The 24518-nt window shown below is 36.8% G+C and overlaps 1 protein-coding gene across 3 annotated transcripts in view; it reads right to left on the bottom strand.

The window, feature by feature from the left end:
* Nucleotides 1-1988: 1988 nt before the first annotated feature.
* Polr3I (RNA polymerase III subunit I) overlaps nucleotides 1989-24518 on the bottom strand; it is a 49863-nt gene continuing 27333 nt past the window's right edge. For all 3 annotated transcript variants that reach the window (XM_090369747.1, XM_090369746.1, XM_090369748.1), the window contains exons 3-6: nucleotides 20336-20425; nucleotides 19929-20023; nucleotides 7891-7948; nucleotides 1989-2190 (exon numbers count right to left, since the gene is read on the bottom strand). In XM_090369747.1, the coding sequence (XP_090225873.1) occupies nucleotides 2053-2190; nucleotides 7891-7948; nucleotides 19929-20023; nucleotides 20336-20392 (348 nt within the window). In that variant the 5' untranslated portion in view covers nucleotides 20393-20425 and the 3' untranslated portion in view covers nucleotides 1989-2052. The remainder of the gene's footprint in view (nucleotides 2191-7890; nucleotides 7949-19928; nucleotides 20024-20335; nucleotides 20426-24518) is intronic.

Genomic DNA, 24518 nt, shown 5'->3' with positions numbered 1-24518 from the left:
TTTTTTTATTAATTATTATTATTTATTTATTATTTTTTTTTATCATTGTTTTGTTTGGGTTTTTTTTTTTTTTTGGCTGGTGCAGCATAAGCCATAGGTTTTCTTGTACCATGCGGCCATTACTAATACTAATATCACTGGGGGTACCTACCTGCCCACCGATGAGAGGCCGATAAGCTTCGAAATGGCGCAATCTGGGTGGTATCTGCCAAGAATAAGTAACATTAGTCTTCCCTACATGGGAAGCATTGCTTATTCGTAGTAGTGCAGTAAACAGGCAACTCATGAAGGCATTCACAATAGGAGATGTAACAAAAATGATGCTATTTCATCTACTTTGGTGATTTACTATGAACTAAAATGATGCTTTGCATTAACTTGTTCACTAAAAAGCTGTTATATAAATAAAACAATAAAAATACATTTGCATGTGGAAATGACACATGTAGCAGTTTGTAGCCATCTTGTTTAGTACTAAACACACTAGCATACAGGCCGGATACAATTTGCAGAGATGGATGTTATGTACCTGTTTTATGGCCATGCATTAGATAAAGACAGCAGGTACATGATGGCTTTAGCAAGGAGTGTTTCTCAATCATTGAACTCTAGCCACAAAAGTTTTTATCTGTTTTGATCAGAGGCGGACTGGGTAAAAAATTCATTCTTACCGAGGAAAACAAATACAGTCAGTCCTCGTACAGCACGATAGTTGTGTTCTTAGAAACCCTCATGCAATATAAACAACAGGCCCTATGGAAAAAATAGGGTTAGGTGCCGACCACCCAAGACTGAACACACATTTGTAACCAAAACATTACCAAACACAATAAATTATCGTAATAAAATACATATTTTATTACGTAATAAAATATTGCTAATGCTTTTGCTTCTATCATAAGCAAACTTGTTTTTTTGTTTTATTTTCTATCCAAACAGATGACAGCCATTCCATCTCTTCCAATTCTTTGTGTCTTAATCTAATGGATTTTAATTACACTGAGTTGTTCCTGCTATGAAAGTTGTTTTTATTTTCTCTGCATTCTTTGTAATTCTCGGCGTTGCCTCATTTAGGCCTGTAGCACGCGCAATATCAAATGGTCTTTCATTTCGCTCAAAGTGTTTCACAATTTCATATTTTTTCTCTATCGACAGAGGCGGACTGGCCATAAGCCTTACTGGGAAAACCCCAGTGTGCCGGAGGCTGGTGTGATTTTAGCCAAAAACGCTAGTATGAGGCCACTACAAATTTTCCCGGGTAAGAATTTTTGACCCAGTCTGCCTCTGTTTATCAATATTGCTTTTCTTTTTCTCTCTGGATCTGTAGTGTCTTCACTACAGATCCAGAGAGAAAAACTGGTAGTAAACTCGATCTAATTGCATTTGCGATAAAACCAATAGCTGAAATTGTGTGGGTTTTTACGTTCCTGTCATGTTGCATTCAGTTCGGGTGATTCCGCATTCGACTGCCTTTTCTTGTAAACACAAAGGCGAATCGTACACAAACGAATTCGGTTCGTGTTATATACGATATTGTTCCCCTATTTATAAATCATGTATGATCGAATTCGTGTAGTGTAAACATGTGTTATACGAGGACTGACTGTAGAATGTATTGGAGATCAGATTATATATAATATTGAAAATCACACTGGCTTCTGGCTCACCAGGGTTTCCCCGCTAAGTGTTATGGCCAGTCTGCCTCTGATTTAATATGGTTACAATTGTGACTGTTGCAGGCTTAGAACAAAGAAAGGATCCTGGACAACATTATGGAATATCCAATGTGGCAAGGGTCTCCAATTCAATAGTCTGTAATTCATTAACTAGAGATGGACAACAAAATTTCACATGCAAATTTGCAAAATTAAAAAAAAAAAAAAAATAGTCATGATGTGTGGTGGGGGGGGGATAAATATTGTTCATTGTAAATATGGAGAGCTGGCAGGTAAGCTGATGTAATAACATTTCATTATGAATCAAGAGACTGAAATTATCGGTATGTTTTATACAAGGTTATTTACAAATAGATTACAGGTTTATTTTTAAATTTCAAGTCTCTTCATCTTCATCATCTTCAGCTTCCATTGCATTTTCTTCAGTCTCTCCTCCAGGCAAAGTTGATGCCACAACTTCCAAAATTTCTTGCATCTGTTCTTCTGAGAGTCGTTCTTCACTTTCTTCAATCAACTAAAAAAATATATATACAGTCTCTATGAATAAATTATAGATATTATAGATGATAATAAAGGGTCTGCAAATTTATTCTAAAATATGAATGTTCAACCTGCTAGCAAAGTGCCGCATACAAAGTAATGTGAGCCTTATTAGACCAAGTCTAGTAAAATAAGTGCTGAAAACATTGAAAAAAGTGGATATAGAGTACCACGTAGACTTTGCCATATATACCGAAGTACTAATACTCAAAGAAGAAAAGGCATCATAATTCACATTAATATTGTTATGGTTCCTGTCTAAGTCACTTATCTTATTTGTGAAACAAGATTTCTTGCCACGTTTTTCAGAAAGTAATGTACATACATTTAATGTCAGGCTTAAAAAATGTCCAAGTTTGCAGATGATACAAAGGTTGGCAGGGTTGTTAATGACAGTAAAGACAGTATGCTACTGCAACAGGATCTAGAAAAGTTAGGCAGATGTGCCAAGAAGTGGCAACTAAAGTTTAACATTGACAAATGCAAAGTACTGCATATGGGTAGCATAACCCAAGGGAAACATACCAACTGTGTGGTACTACACTCAGAAGGTGGGAGAATGAAAAAGACCTGGGGGTAATTGTGAAGTCAAATATGAAGTTCACTGAGCAGTGCAGACGGGCTGCCAAAGCAGGTCATGGAGTTTTGTCAATGATATATAGGAATTTTTCTAGTAGGGAAGAGAAGGTTATTATTTCTTTGTATAAGGCAATGGTCAGGCCACACCTTGAGTACTTCATACGGGTCTGGAGGCCTCATTTTAGGATGTAGAGTTGCTAGAACGAGTACAAAGGAGGGCAATAAGATTGGTGAGAGAAATAAAGGGGTGCTCTTACCAAGTTCTGCAAGTTGCAGCATCTGGAGACTAGGCACCTGCAAGGTGATCTGATTGAGGTGTATAAGGACTTGAATGGTTGGGCAGGCTCAATGCTGATGGGATACTTCCACTTGCTCAGATTAAGAACCTGAGGGGGGAATAGATTCAAACTGAGAAAAGACAGTTTTAGAATAGATGTGCAGAAGTTTGCCTTTAGCCAGTGGGTAGTTGATTGTGGAACAGACTTCCATATATTGTTGTGGAAGTTGATAGCTTAAATAAATTTAAGGCTGAATTAGGCAAACATTTAGAATCACCGGATGGTTGAAATGGGAAGGTTTTTTTTTTCCCCTTTTGGCCGATGCTGTATAAGCTTGCTTTCTTGCATCATATACCTCAACTAATACATTTTTTCCGCCATTTATTATACTAGGAATTCCTGCCATATCATACAATACTATACTTAGAGACACAGATATATGAATACACTTATACAATATACACAAGTACAGTTAGTCCAGCTCAGTAGAAGATGCTCAGGAACTACAACCCCCATTAGTTAGGAAGCTCACTAAAATGCCACCAGTTCATCAATTATAAAAAGTGCACATTGATTGATGAAATTCAGACTTAACAAAGATGCCACCAGAAAGAAGACTCCATGTTAGCTGGCTTAATTCAATGAAATCTAAAAGTAGTAATGGGCTCGCTGAAAATGTGCTCTCCACATGAATTACATCTTGGCAGACTGTAAACACTGCTAGCAGCAAGTCCAGATAAACCAAATTAAGTCCACCCATCATTAACAGTCCAAGCATATATGATCACCTCAACTAATGATTAGAATATAGTTCAAGCTTGGCAGAACACAGCTCAACAGAGGAGATGCAACTAGGTGAATAGCAGACATTGAGAGTTGAGGAAGGTAGAGCAGAGCAGAGCAGAGCAGACTTCCACCAGTAATCAGAACAGTACCCACATCTTATGTCTACTCTGGTAATAAATATTAATTTGTTCTGATGCACAGCCTATGAGACCCACATAGATTACAAGCCAGCTGCTCCAATTGGAGCTTTTTTTATCAGGTGGTTCCTGCCAAATTTGGGCAACCTCACTGTATATTTACAATACCATACATACATTACAGATACAATTCATAGGATTGTACAGAGAATGAAGTACATCCATTTGAAGTAGGCAACAAAGTTCAAAGTCCATCCACACAAGAACCCTCCAAGATGTTTTCCTCAATGAAGCAATTTGGATGTCACTGCCCACACAGGGTAAGTTCCCACCTAGAATTAGAATGGTAACGCACATCCTGCACATACCCCGTTGAAATACTGAAGTTCGTTCATATGATCAGCCAACCCAGTTGTTTTGCAGTCAGCCACAAGACCTCAATTACACAATGCAACAATTAATTTCCTTGCTTCTCTATTTTTAGCAAGATTAACCATATTCAAAATACCTGACCAATCAAGAAAGCTCAGATAGGGTTCTCTTCTTTGTATGCACCAGTGCAATCAATTCCAATTCTTAGCCCATCTGCCTAATTTTTCTAGATATTGTTGCAGTAGCATAGCCTGATTACTGGTTAACTACTCTGTTAACCTTCATATCATCTGCAAACTTAGACATTAAGCCTGATATGCCTTCATCAATAGCATTAATACATTGATGAGCCAAAACATTATGACCACCTACCTAATATGATGTTGGTCCTCCACGTGCAGCCAAAACAGCTCGTACCCAGAGAGGCATGGAGGCTACAAGATTTTAAATGTGTCTTGTGGTATCTGGTACCAACATGTAACCAGTAGATCCTTTAACTCCTGCAAGGTCCGTGACTGATACACCACAGGTCAGAGTTGCAATTCCAACACAAACCACAGATGCTCGATGGGATTGATGTCTGGGGAATTTGGAGGCCAGGGCAATACCTGAAATCTTCCTCATGTTCCGTGAACCAGTCTCGAACAATCCGGGCGGTGTGACATAGCGCATTATCCTGCTGAAAGGCGGCACCACCAGAAGAGAAGAAAGGGCACTGGTCTTACCCTCTGGTGGTGACTTGGTTAGCAATGATGTTCAGGTAGGTGAGACGTCAGAGTGCCCGGGACATGGATGACTGGACTCAGAGTATCCTAGCAGAACATAGCCCAAAGCATAACACTACCACAACCGGCTTGTGTTCGTCCCACGGTGCATCCAGGTGCCATCACTTCCCCAGGTAAATGATGCACACATACTCGGCTGTCCACATGGTGCAACAGGAAACGTGATTCATCAGACCAGGTGACCTTCCAATCGCTCAAGGTCCAGTTTCCATGCCCATTGTAGGTGCTGTCTGTTGCTAGTGAATTGTGGTTAGTATGGGCACTCAGAGTGGCCTGCGGCTATGCAGTCCTATTTTCAGCAAGGTTCGATGTATTGTGTGTTGTGAAACATTACTCCTGTCACCAGTATTCCAAATGCCAGCAAGTTGCGCTATAGTAGCCCTTCTGTTGCCACGTACCATCCGGGAGAGCCTTAGCCCACCTCAAGCATCGATGAGCCTTGGTTATCCAACACCTCGCCGGCAGTTCGTGGGTTTCCCCTCCTCGGACCACTTTTGGTAGGTACCAAAAGTGGCTGACCGTGAGAACCCCACCAGCCATGCCGTTTCGGATATGCTCTGACCTAGTCATCCGGCCATTACAATTTGGTTTTTGTCAAACTCGCTTTAGTCCGCTGCCTTTCCCATCTGAAGAACAAGAGTAATACTGATTAACGTAGCTCAGTATTGGATGTTTTTATACCGTGTCCTGACCCACGCATGCGCCATAGTTCACCTGCAGTTGCTTCGATTTGCATAACAACTCACTGGTCATAATGTTTTGGCTCATCGGTGTAAATATAGAAAACAGCAATGGGCCCAACACTGAACCCTGGGGGAATCCCACTAATAACATTAGACCAAGAAGAACAGTGCCCACTGATAACCACTTTCTGTCTTCTCCCACTCAACTAACCCTTTATCCATAGCAGTAACTTACCCTTAATGCCACACTGCTCCAATTTGTATAACAATGTGAAACGGATCCATGATTCCTTTGACTCTGATGGCAAATGTAGTATGCTTTGGCTCATGCATGCTTAAAGGCTATTAGGTTGGCTGTGGTAGGATATTGTCGGAATATTCCCCAAACTTTGTTTTGAGCCTTTTTTTTTTTCTTACTGCGTACTGTTAATTCCACCATGGGTTGGGAAATTGTGGATGTTTTTGGAATTGCGATTGCAGCTGCATGAACAATAGTTTTTGTGATGTATGTGACTGCATCATTGATAGACTCCTGACTAAATGTAGTGATGTCAAAATTTGCCGTATGTTGAAAGGCATTCCAGTTAGCCCGATCAATCTTCCACCATGGTAAATTGAAAAGAAGACATGGTCTCCCAGTATGTAAGCAAGTTATCACGGGAAAGTGATCACTTCCATATGGATTTTCCACCACCTCCCAGGTAAGTGAAGGGTTTGTTGTTTGTTTGTTATTTGGTTTTTAGGAGCATTAGCAACTAAAGCCATATTGCTCCGGGGATATGCGGTGGTCATTCCCTGACCTTTCCACATCCTCCGTATTTGGTGGTCATGGGCTCGAACCCCGGTCTAACCAAGAAGCGTGTGCTATGCACTGCTGCTCCTGCCCACCTGGCTACGGAAGCACTGTAAGTGAAGGAAGGAGAGAAGGGGAGCAGATAGATTAATGGCAGAAAATATGCACGTAGGCATGCAGAAGGTGTTTGTTCCCACATTCTTCTTCGGAGGAGAGAGGTCACTGTCAGTGAGTAATTGTTCTATGATTTGTTCTCTTCCATTAATGGCAGCACTACCCCACAGGATTTTATATCCACTAAAATCCCCAAGAAATTCTTCTTTATTCTGGAAGAATTTTTTACGAGCAGGTGATTATTCCATTGTACAAGGCAATTGTTGGACTGCACCTTGAGTACTTCATACATGTCTGGAAGCCATGTTTTAAAAAGGATGGAGATCTGTTGGGACAAGTGCAGAGAAGAGCAGAGTAACAAGATTAACCCCAGGGGCTCACATCTGGTGAGTATGGTCTTGGCACACCTATGGTCCTGAGCTGGATATCATCATTCTTCTCTTTCTTGGTGATTCCCTTCTTACTCTCTCTCTCTCTCTCTCTCTCTCTCTCTCTCAGGGTAACTCAGAAAAATTTTTTTTTTGCTGGTGCAGCATAAGCCTCAGGCTTCCTTGCACCATATGGCTAATAATAATAATAATAGTCAGGGGCAAAAAAAAAGGCACGCTTACCAAGAAAGTAGTTGTATTCTGTGGAAGTGTTAGCTTATTCATAGCAAAGTGTAATCCTTTTCACATAATAAAATTCATTCATTCACTTTATAACAAGTCATGTACTTCAATTAGTGTTATTTCACATGAATTCTTCACTCAAAAAGCATAAAATTGTTTTGTTTCACTAGGATTTTATTATAAAACAACCTTTTGTAATTTTATCTTCAAATAAATAAAATAAATTTTTAACTTAAAAATCCAGGCATAATTTTTACATACAACTATTTTTATCATGAACACAAATTTTAAACTTAAGTAACAATGGTGCAATTACCTTAAGTAAATTTTTTCATATTACTAATAGAAATACAGATGTTTTATTTACATGAATAATTATTCCAACAATGTTTTAGATTAATTACTCATGTAAATAAATATCTATGCTTTCACTACAGTAACTCAATTTTAATTTATCCAATTTTTTTTGCTTTCTAAGTAATAATATATGTTTAATGAATAACAACTTGTTTGAAAAACTCATCACTGAAACTTACCAACTGAATTTCAACGAGAGTGGTCGGCCTCTGGTTCAGCAGCTGCAGTTTTTCTACTCTGAAAATAATAGCAAATAAATTTTATATATGAAACATAACAGATTTAGTTTTGTAAAGAAATGATCTTTATTTGATGTATACTATAAAAAAAAAAAATCAATTCCTTTCATCATTAAGAATTTTCAAAACAAAAAATTTGTTTCTCATTACAGTTTAGACAAGTGTTCCCCAAACTGAGGCACCCATAGAACAAAGAGGATTTTGTAAATATACCTATATAATAATGATAATAATAACAATAGGTCTCCTGGGGAACACCTACAAGGATCTGCAGAAAGTTACAATCCTGAACACCTGTAGGATATTCAGAGAGTTTTTCGAAGACATAGCAACCAACCTGTGTATTTGGTAGAAATACCCATCACAGGGTGGAACCCCCAATCAGGGAGAAATATAAGAGCAATAATAATACAGTAATAAAAACACCCTGGTAAGCTTATCAACTGATGTAGTAATAGTCAAACTAATAGAGAAAGCTTATCTGTGAAAAGATCTAAACCTCCCAAACACTTCCTTGTCCATTTCGTGGTCCCAGTTCTAATCTCAATGATGTCCATTTGTGTTTACAGTCTGCCAAATCCCACCTACTTTTTCTGACAGAATCTCAGTTATCGGTTGATTCAACCACTGCTCATCTGTTGTCAGAATTATTCGCTGTGTGATTCCTTTTACTTCAAAGGTGGTGCTTGTACATATGTCTGTTCGGATATTCCCTGTCGGAGACTTAGTAATTTGGAATCTCCTCTTTTCGATCTTCTCTGGCTTAAAATTTCTCTATCACATTTTATCAAATTCATCTGTTGCCTCTATCATTCTCCCAATTCCACTAATCACCTGAAACTCTTTTACTTCCTCTCTTTGAAACTGACTTTCTCCAGTCCAACTTTCCTAACAGTCAGGTAATTTTCCTAGGTGATTTTATTGTTCATAACTCTAGCTGGCTTCCATTTTCTAGTCACATGGATTCAGCTGGTCAAGATGCTGAGGCTTTTGCAATCACTAATGACCTTGAACAGATTGTTCATTTACCAACCAGAATACCAGACAATCGTAACCACACAGCCAACACGCTTGAGCTTTTTCTCACAAATAGCCCTTCTAAGTACGTGGTTCAGGTGAGTGGTCCTTTAGGCACCTCAGATCACAACTTGGTGATTGTCTCTTCTCCAATGGAGCCTTTATCTCATGGCTATTCCCAATCTCTGTGATTTCTTTTCTTATTTTCCTTGGTTGGATTACTATTTCAAATCTTCTGACATCAATGTTTGCTCAGTCGTGTCAGTGAAATTATTCTTGTTGATATGGAATCATTTATTCCACACTCCACCTTAAAATATCATTCTTTATCTAAACTTTATCTTGGTTTTCCAATAAATGTGCTACGGCTAATCAAGAGAAAAATGTTGCATATTGTAATTGGCTTGTTTCCAAATCTCCAAGTTCATTTTCTGCCTACACCAAATCTTGCAAAAATTGTAAAGTAGTTATTAATCAGTCCAAACTAGATTCCGAACAAGCTAAGAGTAGAAAACTTGCTTCTTGTCCAAATGGCAGCAGAGCATTCTGGTCTCTTGCCAAGGATATTGGCCAGAACTCTGCCCATCTCTGTTCCCACCTCTGTCAAAACCAGATGGTTCTATTGCCACTTCAGCCAAAGGTACAGCTGACCTGCTACTATCCTATTTTGTGTTCCAACCTGTGTATTGATGATCTTGGTAAATCACCTCCAACCATTCCCAGTACACCCCATTCAATACCTCCTGTGGTCTTCCGTTAAAAGGATGTCAGAAGGATTTTAATGAATCCTGATGCTAAGAAAGCTCCAGGTCCTCATAGCTTTTCCCCACATGTTCTCAAAACCTGTGCCCCTGAACTTACTCCTGTTCTGTGTTGAATTTTTTCACTTTCTTATTCCAAAGGTGTTTTTCCTTCTGCTTGGAAATTTGCTCATATTCAGCCAGTTCCTAAAAAGGGTGGCAAATCCCTTCCATCCAATTATCATCCCATTCTGATTACTTCCACTCTTTCTAAAGTTATGGAGAAATCAATTAACAGCCAACTCTTAAGCTATCTAGAAACCTTCCATCTGATCGGCGATTGCCATTATGGATTCCATCAGTGTTGATCCACTGGTGATAATCTGGCTTATGTTACCCATCTATGGACAAATTCAATGGAAAAGTTTGGTGAAACTCAAGCAGTTGCTCCTGATATTTCAAGGGCTTTTGCTCGTGTTTTTACATAAAGGTCTTCTAAATAAGCTTCCATCTCATGGTTTTCCAACTGTTTTTTGTAATTGGGTATCCAATTTTCTCTCTGATTGTGTTCACAGTGGGTGATGGTTAACGTCTGTCTTCTAACTTCTTCACTAATGCTAGTGTTCCCCAAGGTTCTTTCTCCCACTCGTTTCCTCTTGTATATTAATCTCCTTCTATTGACTGGAAATCCTATCCATAGTTTTTCTGATGACAGTGCATTGCAATGCACCTTCCAGTTTGAGAAATCTTTCCCTGCGCTAACAGCTTCAACTTCTCGAATATCCACTACCAATTCCTTAAACGCTGATCTCCATGTAATTCTCCAGTGGGGCAAGAAAACTTAGTTGATTTCAATCCTTCTGAAGCTCAGTCCTTGCAAAAAAGATTCTTCTGCTCCTATGCTTATCTTCAATGACACTCTGATACCTAGGCAAGATCATATATTCCTATTGGGGATTAGCCAGACTTCTAATCTCGCTTTCTTGGCATAAGCACATTAAAAATATTGCTTCCTCTGCATCTAAAAAACTGGGTTTTCTCTTTTGCTCTCGGTGATACTTTTTTCCAAACAGCTTTTCTCTCTGTATAAATCACAAATTCGCCCTACCATGGAATACTGTTCCCACATATGGGGCGGTGACCCCAAAACCTCTCAGGCTTCTAGATTCCACTCAAAAGAGGGCAGTCAGATTAATTGACTCATCTCTAATGCAGTCTCTCCATTCTCTGTCTCACAGACATTCTATTTCTGCTGCATGCCTTTTCTATAGATACTTCCATGGGTACTGTTCTTCTGAATTAGCTTTTTTAATTCCTGCTCTCTCTTCCAAAGCAGTTCGAACACGCGCCGCAACCAGTCAACATCCTTTTACTGTCCAACTTCAAACTCACAGAACCAACTTTTCTTCTTCCTCATTTATTCATACAACTTCCATTTTCTGGAACAACCTTCCTTCATGCATATTTCCTGAAATACACACAGAAGTTCAAGATAATGCTAACAATTATCTTCTTTCATCTTAACCTCCAACCCAAGAGCTTGGGTTGGGGTTTTCATTTAAAAAAAAAGCACAAAGTCCCTGCAATTGTCTACACACTATTTTACATTAGAACAATTCATTCAAACATGCACTCCAACTGTAATTTATTTCACTGACCTCATGAATGATACTGCTGACAGAAATGTGGGGAGGGTACTTAATGGCATAATCAGAGTATGCTCTTTCAATAAGAACTGCTTTATCGTTAATTAGGATAATGAAAAAAGACAGCTCTTGGGATTCAGTCAATGATATATGATAATATACCAGCAGGAACAAAAGCTGATTATCATATTAAGCATGGTTAGGCCACATTTTGATACAGGTTTGTAAACCTCATTTTACAAAGTATGCAGATTTGTTAGAAAGGGTACAGAGAAGAGCAACAGGTTTCAAAGTCATTAACAGGTACTGTTATCAAGAAAGACTTCAGTTTCGCAAATTGGAGAATTTGGAACTAAACAACTGCAAGAAGGCCTGATTGAAGTGTTCTAGGTGTTAAATGCATTTTATTTTTTATTGTACCATGCATTCCCAGCCAGATTTCCAAGCAACCCTGAAACCTATTTACAATGCTATACCACTGAACAATGTTAATGTACAATTATCTGAGATGAGGGTCAATTCGTTTTCAAATGCATTGTTATTATTGTTATTTGATTTTTAGGAGCATTAGCAACTAAGGCCATATTGCTCGGGGATATGCGGTGGTCATTCCCTGACCTTTCCGCATCCTCCGTATTTGGTGGTGATGGGCTCGAACCCCGGTCTAATCAAGAAGTGTGTGCTACGCACTGCTGCTCCTTCCCACCTGGCTACGGAGGCGCCTGTTTTCAAATGCAATGTCCATATCACAACGCAATACCATGAAGGTATCTGGCATTATAAAGTCTCAACATAAGGTTGTGATGATCTTCAGGATCCAATTGACACTTGCAGGTCCACTATGAATATTCAAAATGAGCAGAAGTCCAATCCAGCAAGTAGAAGTCTAAACCAGGAACTGTGGTTGCAATGAAGAACACAGCTTTTCCTGAAACCTGAACAGTCCCTGGAACCACAATAACACCTCAGCATCACAGGTCATCCATCAAAGAAGCAACCACAATACAATACAAGAGGCTTGTTGAGGTGGTTGAACCCTCTACTGGAGACCCAATTTATTTGATACAAGCCTGTCCAAAAAGTGTCAGCTGTCTCCTCAACAACTGCTGTTGTTGTTATTATTGTTAGTGAAAGAGGAATCTGGATGATGTTTCTTGAGGTTATTTAGAAACTGTAATGTTAACAGGGTAGACTCCCACTTATAATCAGAATGGTACCACTCATCCTGCATCCACCGTCTACCAAAATAATATTTCATTCTAATGTAACATGTCATGCCCTTTTTTAATTGTCATTCAGTACTGGCTCATGCTCCTCCAACTGGAATAAGATCCTACCTTCTAAATAGTTGGACCGCAAAATTTTGAAGTGCGCAAAAATCTTCTTTTGTACTAATTAAAATTACCCACTTCCAGAACACTAGTTGGAAGTTTATTTCAGCAATCGGTTTTAATCTCTGGCTGAAGGCAAAATACCACACATCATATGTCCCCTTATATGTATCATCCAAAAAAAGAATAAGGGTGCCATCAGCATTTAGTTCATTCAATGCATTTTTTGTAAATGCATTGAATGAACAGTAAAATTTTTGCACAAGGCACTGCCATTAGCAACAACATGGAATGTGTGAAGATTACAAGGAACCTGAAAAGATATGCTTGTATCTCAATGCTAGGAGTACAGTCATTAAATTTTATGAAGTAATGGTTAAATTAACTGATGCTAAATATAACTGGAACATGGTGTCATTCTGATATACTAGATGCAGAATTTGAATATATAAAATATAATTTCTACAGGAAAGGAGGTATAATGCTTTTAATTGCAAACCACTGATTCAATCCAATAAATGAGAACTGTAAAATATTACTGAGTAATTTAGTGTGACATCAGCAAATAGAAAGCAAAAATGAGATTTGAGGTTGGACAGTAGATATGGAAATAATATATTGGGAGACAAATTTTACAGAAATAGACTGGGACACTCTCAACAGCAGGAGTATATTTCTGGATTGATCAGATGGCTCCTGCTTATATCGATATCTTAATCTCTTTTTTACTAAGCATTCAACTTCAGAACCTTTTTGCATTAAGGAACTATTATCAGATGGCAATACAGGTTGACCATCACTAATCCGGCAGCGTTGGCACCTGTGGGGTGCCGGATTAGTGAGTTTGCTGGATCACCGGTGGTTATTTTAGCACATACATTTTACCCAACAGCTAACCACCTCCGCTAGTTTAAGAAAAAAAAATTCCCCAGGGGCCAAAAACTATTTAGGAAATAATTTGATTAGTAATTCTAAAATAAATATTGTAATGTCAGTGTTGTCATTTTTTCACTTAAAATATATATAAAAAAAAAAAAAAGTCTTCTTTTTTGTCGCATATATGTGGCCACATATGTTGGTGATTAGTTTATTGCACGCGCAGCGATCACTGCAATAAAACTAATCACGATAAAATAAACTCTCAAACATCGCAATAAGTTTGTCAGTATTGTTAGAGATTTTGTGAAAACAAGTTCTTTGGGCGCGCTGTATTATCCATCATATTGTGTTGTGCTTTTCGGCAAGTATGTATAAGTGTAAACAAAAAAAAAAAAAAAAAAAAATCTAAAAAGAATGGCTTAAAGAAAATTACTAAGATAAGAGGAACTGAGAGAAATTGCTGGAATTTACAATTAAGCAGAGTTAAATTTTCACAGACACACCGCTGTCGAGTTTTTTCAGAAGTTCAACTTTATTTGTTATGGACAATGTACGGTGTTTGTGCTTTAAACCATGAGAGGTACTTCCTTTATGCATTAGAACCACGGCTGGGGCTAAATGTGAGCAGGTTATAATAATAAATGCAGAAAAACAAGTGGGAATGGCTTGCCAGTGTTTATGAGTTCACGCCAACAGCTGATGCTGCAACCAATGCCACCAAAACAGTAGCGGCAGGTCAGTGCGCCGACCCGGGAAATTTGAAATTACGTTTGCAGAAATTATGTCCGAATTAGCGGTGGAACCATATTACTGGTGGCCAGATGGTTGACCTGTAATAGTATATTAATACACTAAAGAGTTAACTGCTATCAAAGGTAAAAGTTTTAATTCTTGCTTGCAAGAGGAACTGAATTATGATGGCTTCGGGTATTACTTGAATTCTAATCAATGGAAATGGCGAGTCGAATGAGTACAAATTCTGAATAGAAACCACTCAAAGAAGTAATTGTACAAATCGCTCATCTTTTTATACCTGTAAAGCATTATTATTGCAGGCCTAAACTAAAGTGGATAACCGTTTAGTTGATCAGTGACAGAAAAAGTTGAACGGGATGAATATAAATTATCAAGAGACAATACTACGACAAGAATAAATTGATCTGGCATAAAGGTGATATCCTCTCAGGGAGTTAGAAATGCTAAAATAAACTTTAAAACTGAATTGTTAAAGAGCAATAATAAAGATTTTTGGCATACATAAGTAACATCACTGATGATCCTAAATAGATAGCTGATGTGCTAAATAAATATTCTGTATCAATATTTAAATCTAAGAATTCTTTTAGGCTTGATGACTACTGGTTCAGATAATAGTTACTGGGAACCAGACAATTATGTAATCATTGAAATTGGATTGGCAGAAAAACTATCATGCATGAATATGAAAAGGCATGAAACATTTAGGGAGTTTATCCAGTGATATTAAAGGAAGCATCAGAATAGATTACAAAACTCCTAATCATAATGCATGCATCTCTGGAGTCAGGTAAAGTCCCAGTAGATTGGAGATGTGCAAATGTCACTCCAGTTTATAAAGATGAATCTAAGGGTGAAAGTGGTAACTGCAGGCCTATAATTTAACCTCTGTGACAAGGATAATTATGGAATCCATGATTAAGGCTATACTGCAGGATCATCTACATTAAAAAATGAAATTAATGGGTCTATTAAAGAGAAATCATATCTAGTTAATCTGGTATACTATTATGAGGCTGTCAAAGGAACGGGATGCAAGCAATAATTCTAACATATTTAGACTTCAGTAAGGCTATGATACTTTTTCACAGGTGAGAAGGTACTAATAGTTAGGGTCAGGTGAATGATTAGGTTAGCAGTTTTGTTACTTTTCTATCAGCTGCATCAATACAGATGGAAAAATTAAATCAGTTACAGTTAGATAAATTGAAATCGCCAAGAAAAATATCTTTACTGCTACACTGGAAAGAGTAAAAGTCAAGTTAAAATGAAGATATTCTAAATTAGGAAGTCTTTGATACAAAATATCTGAGTGAACACATGAAACTGAAGCTGGGATTTGCCATGATGCCTGTCACAGTATATAAGATGATTTGATATTAGGTTATTGGCTAATACATGCAGTCAGCAGATGACTAAATTATAACAACTATACATTCCAGGTCCAACATGAATTTCACTGCTACTATCCTTCAACTTATCTAGGCAAGTTTGAATACAGAATTTATCTGCATACCTTTCCAAGTAAATTATGCATATGCAACTGGAAAGTTGCCTTCCATATTACACGGCAGAGAGGATGAGGAAAGGACAAAGAAAACCCAGAACTTTGGTCCAGAGTTAAAACATTGTTGAGCAGGAATGCTGCATGTTCAAAGCTACATATCACCATAAAAAAAAAATGCTTAACCTATTGTCAACTGGGCATTGTTATTATATTTGTTGCCATAAAAACTAAGTTGTAAATACTTCTTTCCATTTGAGTACTGCTCTGTACTATTTACAATATATATACACTGCACTATATACAGTATATATAGGGCGCCTCCATAGCCAGGTGAGCAGGAGCAGCAGTGCGCAGCACACGCTTCTTGATTAGACCGGGTTCGAGCCCATGATCACCAAATACGGAGGATGCAGAAAGGTCAGGGAATGACCACCGCATATCCCCGGAGCAATATGGCCTTAGTTGCTAATGCTCCTAAAAAAAAAAAAAAAAAACCCAAATAACATAACAGTATATATATACTGTTATGTTATTTGGGTTTTTTTTTTTTTTTTACACACCGATGAGCCAAAACATTATGCCCAGCAAGTCATTATGCAAATCGAAGTAACTGCAGGTGAACACAGCACGTGCGTGGGTCGGGATATGGTATAAAAAACACCTGATACTGAGCTCCGTTACTCAGTGTTACTCTTGTTCTTCAGATGGGAAAGGCAACGGACTTAAGCGAGTTTGGCCAATGCCAAATTGTAATGGCCAGACAACTGGGTAAGAGCATATCCGAAATGGCACTGCTGGTGGGGTGCTAATGGTCAGCTGTGGTAGTACCTACTGAAAGTGGCCCGAGGAGGGGGAACCCATGAACCGCTGGCGAGGTGCTGGCGACGACCACGGCTCATCGATGCTCAAGGTGTGTGAAGGTGCTTCTGGATGGTACGTGGCAACAGAAGGGTGAGTGTGGCGCAACTCGCCAGTAATTGCAATGCTGGTGATGGGAGTAATGTGTCACAACACACAGTACATCGAACCCTGATGAAAATGGGACTGCGTAGCTGCAAGCCACTCCGAGTGCCCATGCTAACCACGGTTCACCAGCAACAGTGACTACAATGGGCATGCGGCATCGAACGCAATATGCCACACCGCCCGGATTGTTCGAGACTGGTTCGCGGAAACATGAGGAAGTCTTCCAGGTATTGCCCTGGCCTCCAAATTCCCCAGACATCAATTCCATCGAGCATCTGTGGTTTGTGTGGGAACAGCAACTTCGATCTGCAGCGTCTCAACAACAGACCTTACAGGAGTTAAATGATCTGCTGGTTACGTGTTGGTACCAAATACCACAAGATGCATTTAGAAATCTTCTAGCATCCATGCCTCGCTGGGTATGAGCTGTTTTGGCTGCACATGGAGAACCAACATCATATTAGGTAGGTGGTCATAATGTTTTTGCTCATTGGTGTATATAAGCTAAGTTTAGAGAATGCATTACTCTAGAATTTTATTAAATTTTCTATAAAGTTATAATCTTAATAATTAATTGATAAGGAGATAACTTTATTTGTTTTACTTTTGTTCATCACAGAAAAATAAAAAAATTCAGTTAATTTAAGAAAAATCAAACACACCTGAAATGTAATACACTGTACACATTAACGAACTTTTTATATATATATAAAAAAGTGCATTACATATATATAAAAACAAGTTAGTTAATATACAAGGTGCATTATATCTCAGGTGCATTTAATATTTCTTAAATTAAATGAATTTTTTTCTTTTTTCTGTGATGAACAGAAGTGAAATGTAAATAAACTTATCTACTTATCAATAATTATTAAGATAACTTTATATAAAACTTAATAAAATTATATAATTTTGCATTGTCTAAACTTAGCCATTCAATTTAATTACACCTGTATAATGTTTATTACTCTTTTCCCGCATCCTCTTTTTTTTTTAAGTCTCTTTGCTCTCTCTACATGTTTCTTTTCAAGTAACACCACATTCAAGAGTCTTACATAACAATACGCACAAAGCGTGCATGCACTGTTATGTAAGTCCATTATATCATTGCCATAGTTAACAATGGACAATGAAATCAAAACCTACTGGCACAGATGACTACTTGGCATAGCTCTTAGTGATGCTAATGTGTACATTGGAGACTTTTCTTATATGACTGAGACATTCCTTGTTGCCTTTTCAAAGTTGTAATCTTCAGTGTTTCACTCAGAGAAGCTGAAAAGTAAACACGTTAGCATAACTGTTTTTGTCTGTTATTTGTTTTTTTTTTAGGAGCATTAGCAACTAAGGCCATATTTCTCCGGGGATATGCGGTGGTCATTCCCTGACCTTTCCGCATCCTCCGTATTTGGTGGTCATGGGCTCGAACCCCGGTCTAATCGAGAAGTGTGTGCTACGCACTGCTGCTCCTGCTCACCTGGCTACGGAGGCACCTGTTTTTGTCTGATGAAAGTGAACAAGTGTGTGTGTGTGTGTGTGTGTGTGTGTGTGTGTGTGTGTGTGTGTGTGTGTGTGTGTGTGTGTGTGTGTGTGTGTGTAATTCATATTCTTCTATTCCTAAGCTTTAAGGTGGATTTTTATATCCTATATAAAAATTAGCCTTAAAACCATTAGTTGAATTTTTTCATGATTCAAAAGGTCAACTTATGTGCAGTAATCGTGATCATGTGCTATCCCACGTCCACAGACAGCCCTTAAAATATCTCTGAACATCTCATGGACCAAAAAGAAGTTCCAGGCACTGTTAATAACCTAGGACGCATAGATCTACAAACAAGAGGAAACCGAATGCCTGCGTGATAAAATATGAGGTAATTTACACAATAAAATTTTTTTAGCCACAATAACAAAGTTATAAATGTTCTTTTTTGCCTAATGGAAACTATTTTTTTTTTATGAATACTTATCTGGTACAAGGCAAATTATAATAGACATGCTTGTGAATACAGTTTGATGAGACTGAAAGAAATGAGGACATTTATTTTAGATATAAAAAAAAAAAAGGGAGAAAGAAAAGAGAAACATACAGTCTCAAAAATACCTAAAAACACTTAACACTCTTCCATAAAATCACCAAAAAATAAATAAAAGGCATTTCATGTGAGGGGAGGTGAGTTAGTTAGGCACAGTATATGGTTCTGCATTGTGTGCTATGTGATGATTTTGTTTCTTTGGGCACTTGTCATAAAGTGCATAATTAAGTTAGGAGAGTGTGAATGCAGTGAGCAGTATTGATGGTTCCCCTTATAGCAAAAAATTGATAAATATGTAACCTTCGATACCACAAAAGACCATCCTCAAATTGTCTGATGACATCCACATTCCATCCTTGAAATATTTTACCCACTTTCTGATATACTGACACCCATGCAGACATCTCACACACACACATCACAAAGTCACTTACAGATGTCTAATGCTGAATTTCCCTCCTTCACGTTAACAAAATGACATATTGTTGGCAGCCATTTTTCCAACATTACTGGAACACAGGCAATGCACTTGTGTCAGCTTAGCATCCTTAATGGAGTGGACAGACGGCAGTGAATAGATATCCCGAGTGTACTACTATTTTGTGAAGGTGTGCAATCCTTACACTTATAGTTTCGGTACAAACCTCATTTCATTCCTGATAATGAAACTTAGAATTTTGGTATGGATATCTTAATGCAATAGTGGCCAACCTTTTCCTGTAACTTGCCACATATGCTGGAAATGTGTTGTGTATGACCTAAGGACAGGTTCAAGAAGCTCCCAGAAGCAATAACCCCAGCACTGATCTGTGCTGTCTCCACAAAATGTTTAAGCTAACTACATAACTGTATTTTATACTATGCACTAGTAAAAAAAATTAAAACAATTTTATGTTTATAAAATAAATTTAATATGGGTTGATGAATAAATATTCATCCTCACAGAACTGGCATCATGAGAAGCTTACTAGCACCATCACATAGTATGTTTCAGGTTTGCCACAGGTTAATGAATCTATTACAGAAGAGCCTGAAAGCCTCTTCTACAAACCTGCATATGGACATTAACTAAATATAAAATGGCATAAAAATATAAGTAGTACTTAGTTAAGTTATATGGCCTGATAGCTTGAAGAAAAGTTTGAATATTTTCTTCTGACTGAAGGATACAGGGGGTCTGCTCCAGATACTTGATTGTCTGTTGTATGGGGTAAAAAACAAAATCAAGTCAATCCAAATAATCAAGAACAAACTGACTTATACATATCAATGTAAAAGATAATAACAATGTCATTGCTGAATTTTAAAATTAGAAGAAAACAAGTCTAAAGGAAAAATAATAAAAAATAATAATTAATTATGAGAAACTAAATTTAAAAAAAGTATAAAAGATATAGTTTGTTGTTCTCTCTAGAATAATTAACCAATCACAACATTATAGCAACGAATAAGCACAGCTAAATTTATTACACCTCTCATACTAATCATAATGAAAAGAGAATCATGATACCTCATATGTAATGGTTGCTAAGCTTTCTTGCTTCATATGTTTCTTAGCTTTCTTCATGTTCTCGTGGATGTCCTTCAGAAACGACAATACCTAAATCATCAAGAATTATATATGAAAAATTTTTTTAATAGTATTCTACTTAATAATCAATATTAACATAATTTTCTTTACATAAATTTCTACTAGTTTAGGACAATCCTAGGTGACTGTAGCTCACCTTTATTTCCATAAAAAAAGTGTATTTTCTCTGTATGTATGAATTTCAGGATGACTAGAATAGACTTCAAAGATGGTCAGAGAAGTGGCAGCTACGTTTTAATGCTGCTAAATGCAAGGTCTTACAATTGGTGGGTCTTACAGGCAGATATGAAGTTTTCTGAACAGTGTAAACAGGCAGCCAGGAAAGCCAATGGTGTCCTATTGATGATTTATCGAACATTATCCTATAGAAATAGGGAGGTCATAATCCCACTATATAAGGTAATTGAAAACCACATTTGGAATACCGCGTTCAAGTATGGAGACCTCATCTGAAAAATAGACATTGAGCTTGAAAGAGTTCAAAGATGAGAAACTCACGTGTTGAGATCAGCAAAAGGGTGACCATATGAGAAAAGATCTCATTATGGGGGTTATAGAGCTTTGCAACCAGGCATCCCAGAGGTGACATGATTGAGGTTTATAAGGCTGTGAGAGAATGATTAGTAAAATTTCACTGTCATAAAGAATTCCAGAACTAGGGGCCCATAAATTAAAATTACAGTGGTTGAGGTTTAGATTACATTGTAGGAAGTTTTCTTTTAGCCAGTGAGTCATTAATTGCTGGAATAAGTTGCACTCGCAGGTAGAGGCTGACAATTTGAATAAATTCAAAGGTCAACTGAGTAGTTACATGTGTGAGGAGGGAAGCATATAATTTGTATTTTCTTATCTACTTGGTGGGGTTTTTTTTTTTTTTTTTTTGTAGTTACCAGTACAGCAAAAGCCTGTGGCTTCCTTGCACTATATGACAAATACTATTACTATTTTCTTGTCTTCTGGATCCTTGTAGATACAATGTCACAGTAGGTCAAATTCGTTTTTAACCCAACACAGTATACATTGGTCAGAATCTAATCTATTCCAATGTTTCTTAAAATTTGTACTGGCAAAATAAAATATTATCTATACTGGAAATTTGGCAAATGCAATTAAATTTAATTTGGTTTCTTTCAGAGATGCCAATACTTTGCTCTACTGGTAGTCTGTGATATAAGAAACTGATGCGGATGCAAAGCACTCATTGAATCTCCCTCATCTGTTTGTTTGTTTGTTACTGTAGGCAAAGCACTTGGCTGAATGCATTTGGAACAAGTAAAAGATTTGTTTATCATGTCATGAGACACCCTCCCACTAATGTTTATATATTTGATACACCATTCTATACTTGGAACTTATTATTTATTTATAATAATGCTTATTTAAAAATCTCAGACTGTCAGCACCGCAAATATAAAATTTCATGTTCATAGCAGCAATAACTAATTTTTAAGAAATTGTTTTTTGTAAAATCAGCCTAATTTATTCTTTAGAAAAATTCATTTATCACACTCCCATGGAACTTCCTTTGAAAGCTAGGCTATTTCTGCAAACAGTTCTCTTGGTTGTCTACTGCAATTACTCAGTCTTTGTAGGAAGTCAAGAACAAAAGCTTCAAGTATCAGTGAATACTGGTCTTCTGTCATCATGTTAAAAATGTGTATCAAAATAAAAGAAAACTAAGCATTGTGAAACTAAACCACACCAACAACACCAGTTTGTGAAACTGTTTGCTTTCTTTCTGGGCATGTGGTTGCTTACAATTCTTTGGAAATCATGAAGTAATAATACCATGGAAAAGAGCTAAGCCCAGAGAAAGAGGGAGTGTCTTTTATTTTTGATTGATATTTTCCTCCATTGTAACAGCAGGTAAAAATATTGTAACAACAAAGGGCAATATATTAACTTGATAATACTTATCTGCAGAAGCTAGGACTATTATTCTAAGTGAAATATGAAATACATCACAATGTGAAATACATTAGACTGAGAAAGCCTAACATGCCCACTTGTGTTAATGAAAAGTTAAATTGGCCTTTAACTCTTTTACAAGTGAATTTCTGAACAGTAAAAGCCACTTGGAGTGACTTTTTTGAGAAATCTAAAAGTTGTGTAAAAATTGAAAACTGAATGCTTTTAAAAATATAATTTTTTTTTACTATGTTACTGCTTTAGAATGACAGTCACTCCTTTAGCCCTAGAGTGAATGTTAGAATAACAGCAACACCAGTCATTGAGAAAGTAGTGATTGACCTATGCAACCCTACATTTGCAGTATCTGTGTGGCAGCTTTTTTTGTGCAATTCTGTGTGCCAAAAAGAGGAGAATAAACTATTGCCAACAAAAGCTTTACATTCTTCAATTCTGATTCCAAGGTGGGAGGGTCTGTAAAGATGGAACATCTTCAAAGTAAGCTTTTAATGATTCCTGTTTTTACACTGCTGGGATGGATAAAATGGCAGTTTAAAATCACTATGCAGTTGGTAATTTTTTTGACTTCTTCCTTATGACATTGTAGCTAAATAACAATACTGTGGCCAATTTATGTGCTGAACTTGCTTTTGATCTACTATATCTGCATTACAACTCACATCACCTAATTTATCTCTCTTTTATATGATAGAAATATAAGGCTGATGGCATTCTTACTCTTTCTTGGACAACACCACACACAAAGGTAATAAAATTAAATTGGAAAAGGGTGGCCACAGGATAGATATGCAGAAATTGGCTTCCACAAGTAATTTGAATAAATTTAAGTACTAGAAAAATTAAAAGGATTGGGCAAATAACTTTTTTTTTTTTTTTTTTTGGCTGTTTCTGTATAAGCTTGCTTACTTGGATTATTTTGCCACTAATACTTAACATTTTTGCAACCTTGAAATTGATATATGAATTTTTCACAATAACAATCTACATCACTGAAAGTCTTAGTTTTTATCATCTCTTATAGAATAAAAGATATCACTTTTTTCTGTTAATTAGAGTGCATTTAAAATCCATAACACATAGTACTGCACAGCTTGTAAGTGCCAACTCCTATATATTTGTTTATACAGGATTGTCTGTGCATTTTCCTATGGAAGTATTTACTGTTCTTTGCATGATATAACAAAAATAAACCTATCTAATTACTTCTTTCAAAACAATTGGTTATACAACTCAATAGTCATTTTTTGATTAATGCAAAAAAAAATCTAGTTATAACTTTGTATGTAGAAAATTATAAATATTAAGTAAGACAGTGCTGGCAGCACTTATGGAATAAAAAATCATTTACAACATTAGCTATAGCAAATCTAATGTTGGAAATGATTATTATTTCTGTGGCCTTACATTATGGAACACTACAGGAATAATAATTCTTATTGAAGGTTTTTAATTTCATAGGATTGTCAGTACATAGTGTTTTTCTTTATATCCTCCACAGGAAATAGTTTTGTGACATCACCTTTGGGGAATGTGGAAATTACATATTCCTACTTATCACATATTCACATTCCTTCCAAAGAATTTACTAACCAGCACCAGTATTGTTTGATTTATGAGTAATTGCTCTGTCATGCCCAAACTATGAGTCACGTTCTTCAACTTTCCACAAAGAAATAAATTACTAGATTACATGCTGAAAAAGAATAGTAAACTAGAGCTTGTTTACATAAACTTTGGTGACATTTAAACAGTGATTCAAGAAATGCCTTTGAAATATTTCTATTGTATATGACTGATAAAAGAAAAACATACTTTGGTAAAATCTGAAATTCAGTGCTTTTTTTATACCAATTTTTATTTATTTTTTTATTAAAAACAAATGTGGCAGTAATATGGGGTTATGATGATGCATCATAGGCTATACTATAATGTCAATATTATATGATTTACCATATGTTGAAGTATGTATTTGTTTTTGAAAGTAATTAAGATTGATTTTACACTAATTTGAAAGTTCAAAACTGATAACCATTTTTGTCTATTATATAAAGTTCCCCCTCCCTTTTTTTTTGCAAATTTCCATAAAATATTATGTAAGCAAATAGGTCCTCATGCACTATATACATCAAAACATTTTTTATATGATTTTATGCCTTTTATCTGCTTAATGTGA

Source organism: Mastigoproctus giganteus, chromosome 3 (assembly GCF_048544385.1).
Source record: "Mastigoproctus giganteus isolate SK-2022 chromosome 3, ASM4854438v1, whole genome shotgun sequence".
Classification (NCBI taxonomy): domain Eukaryota; kingdom Metazoa; phylum Arthropoda; class Arachnida; order Uropygi; family Thelyphonidae; genus Mastigoproctus; species Mastigoproctus giganteus.
The sequence above is the reverse complement of the archived record's forward strand: the minus strand, read 5'-3'. Positions and strand labels throughout refer to the sequence as shown.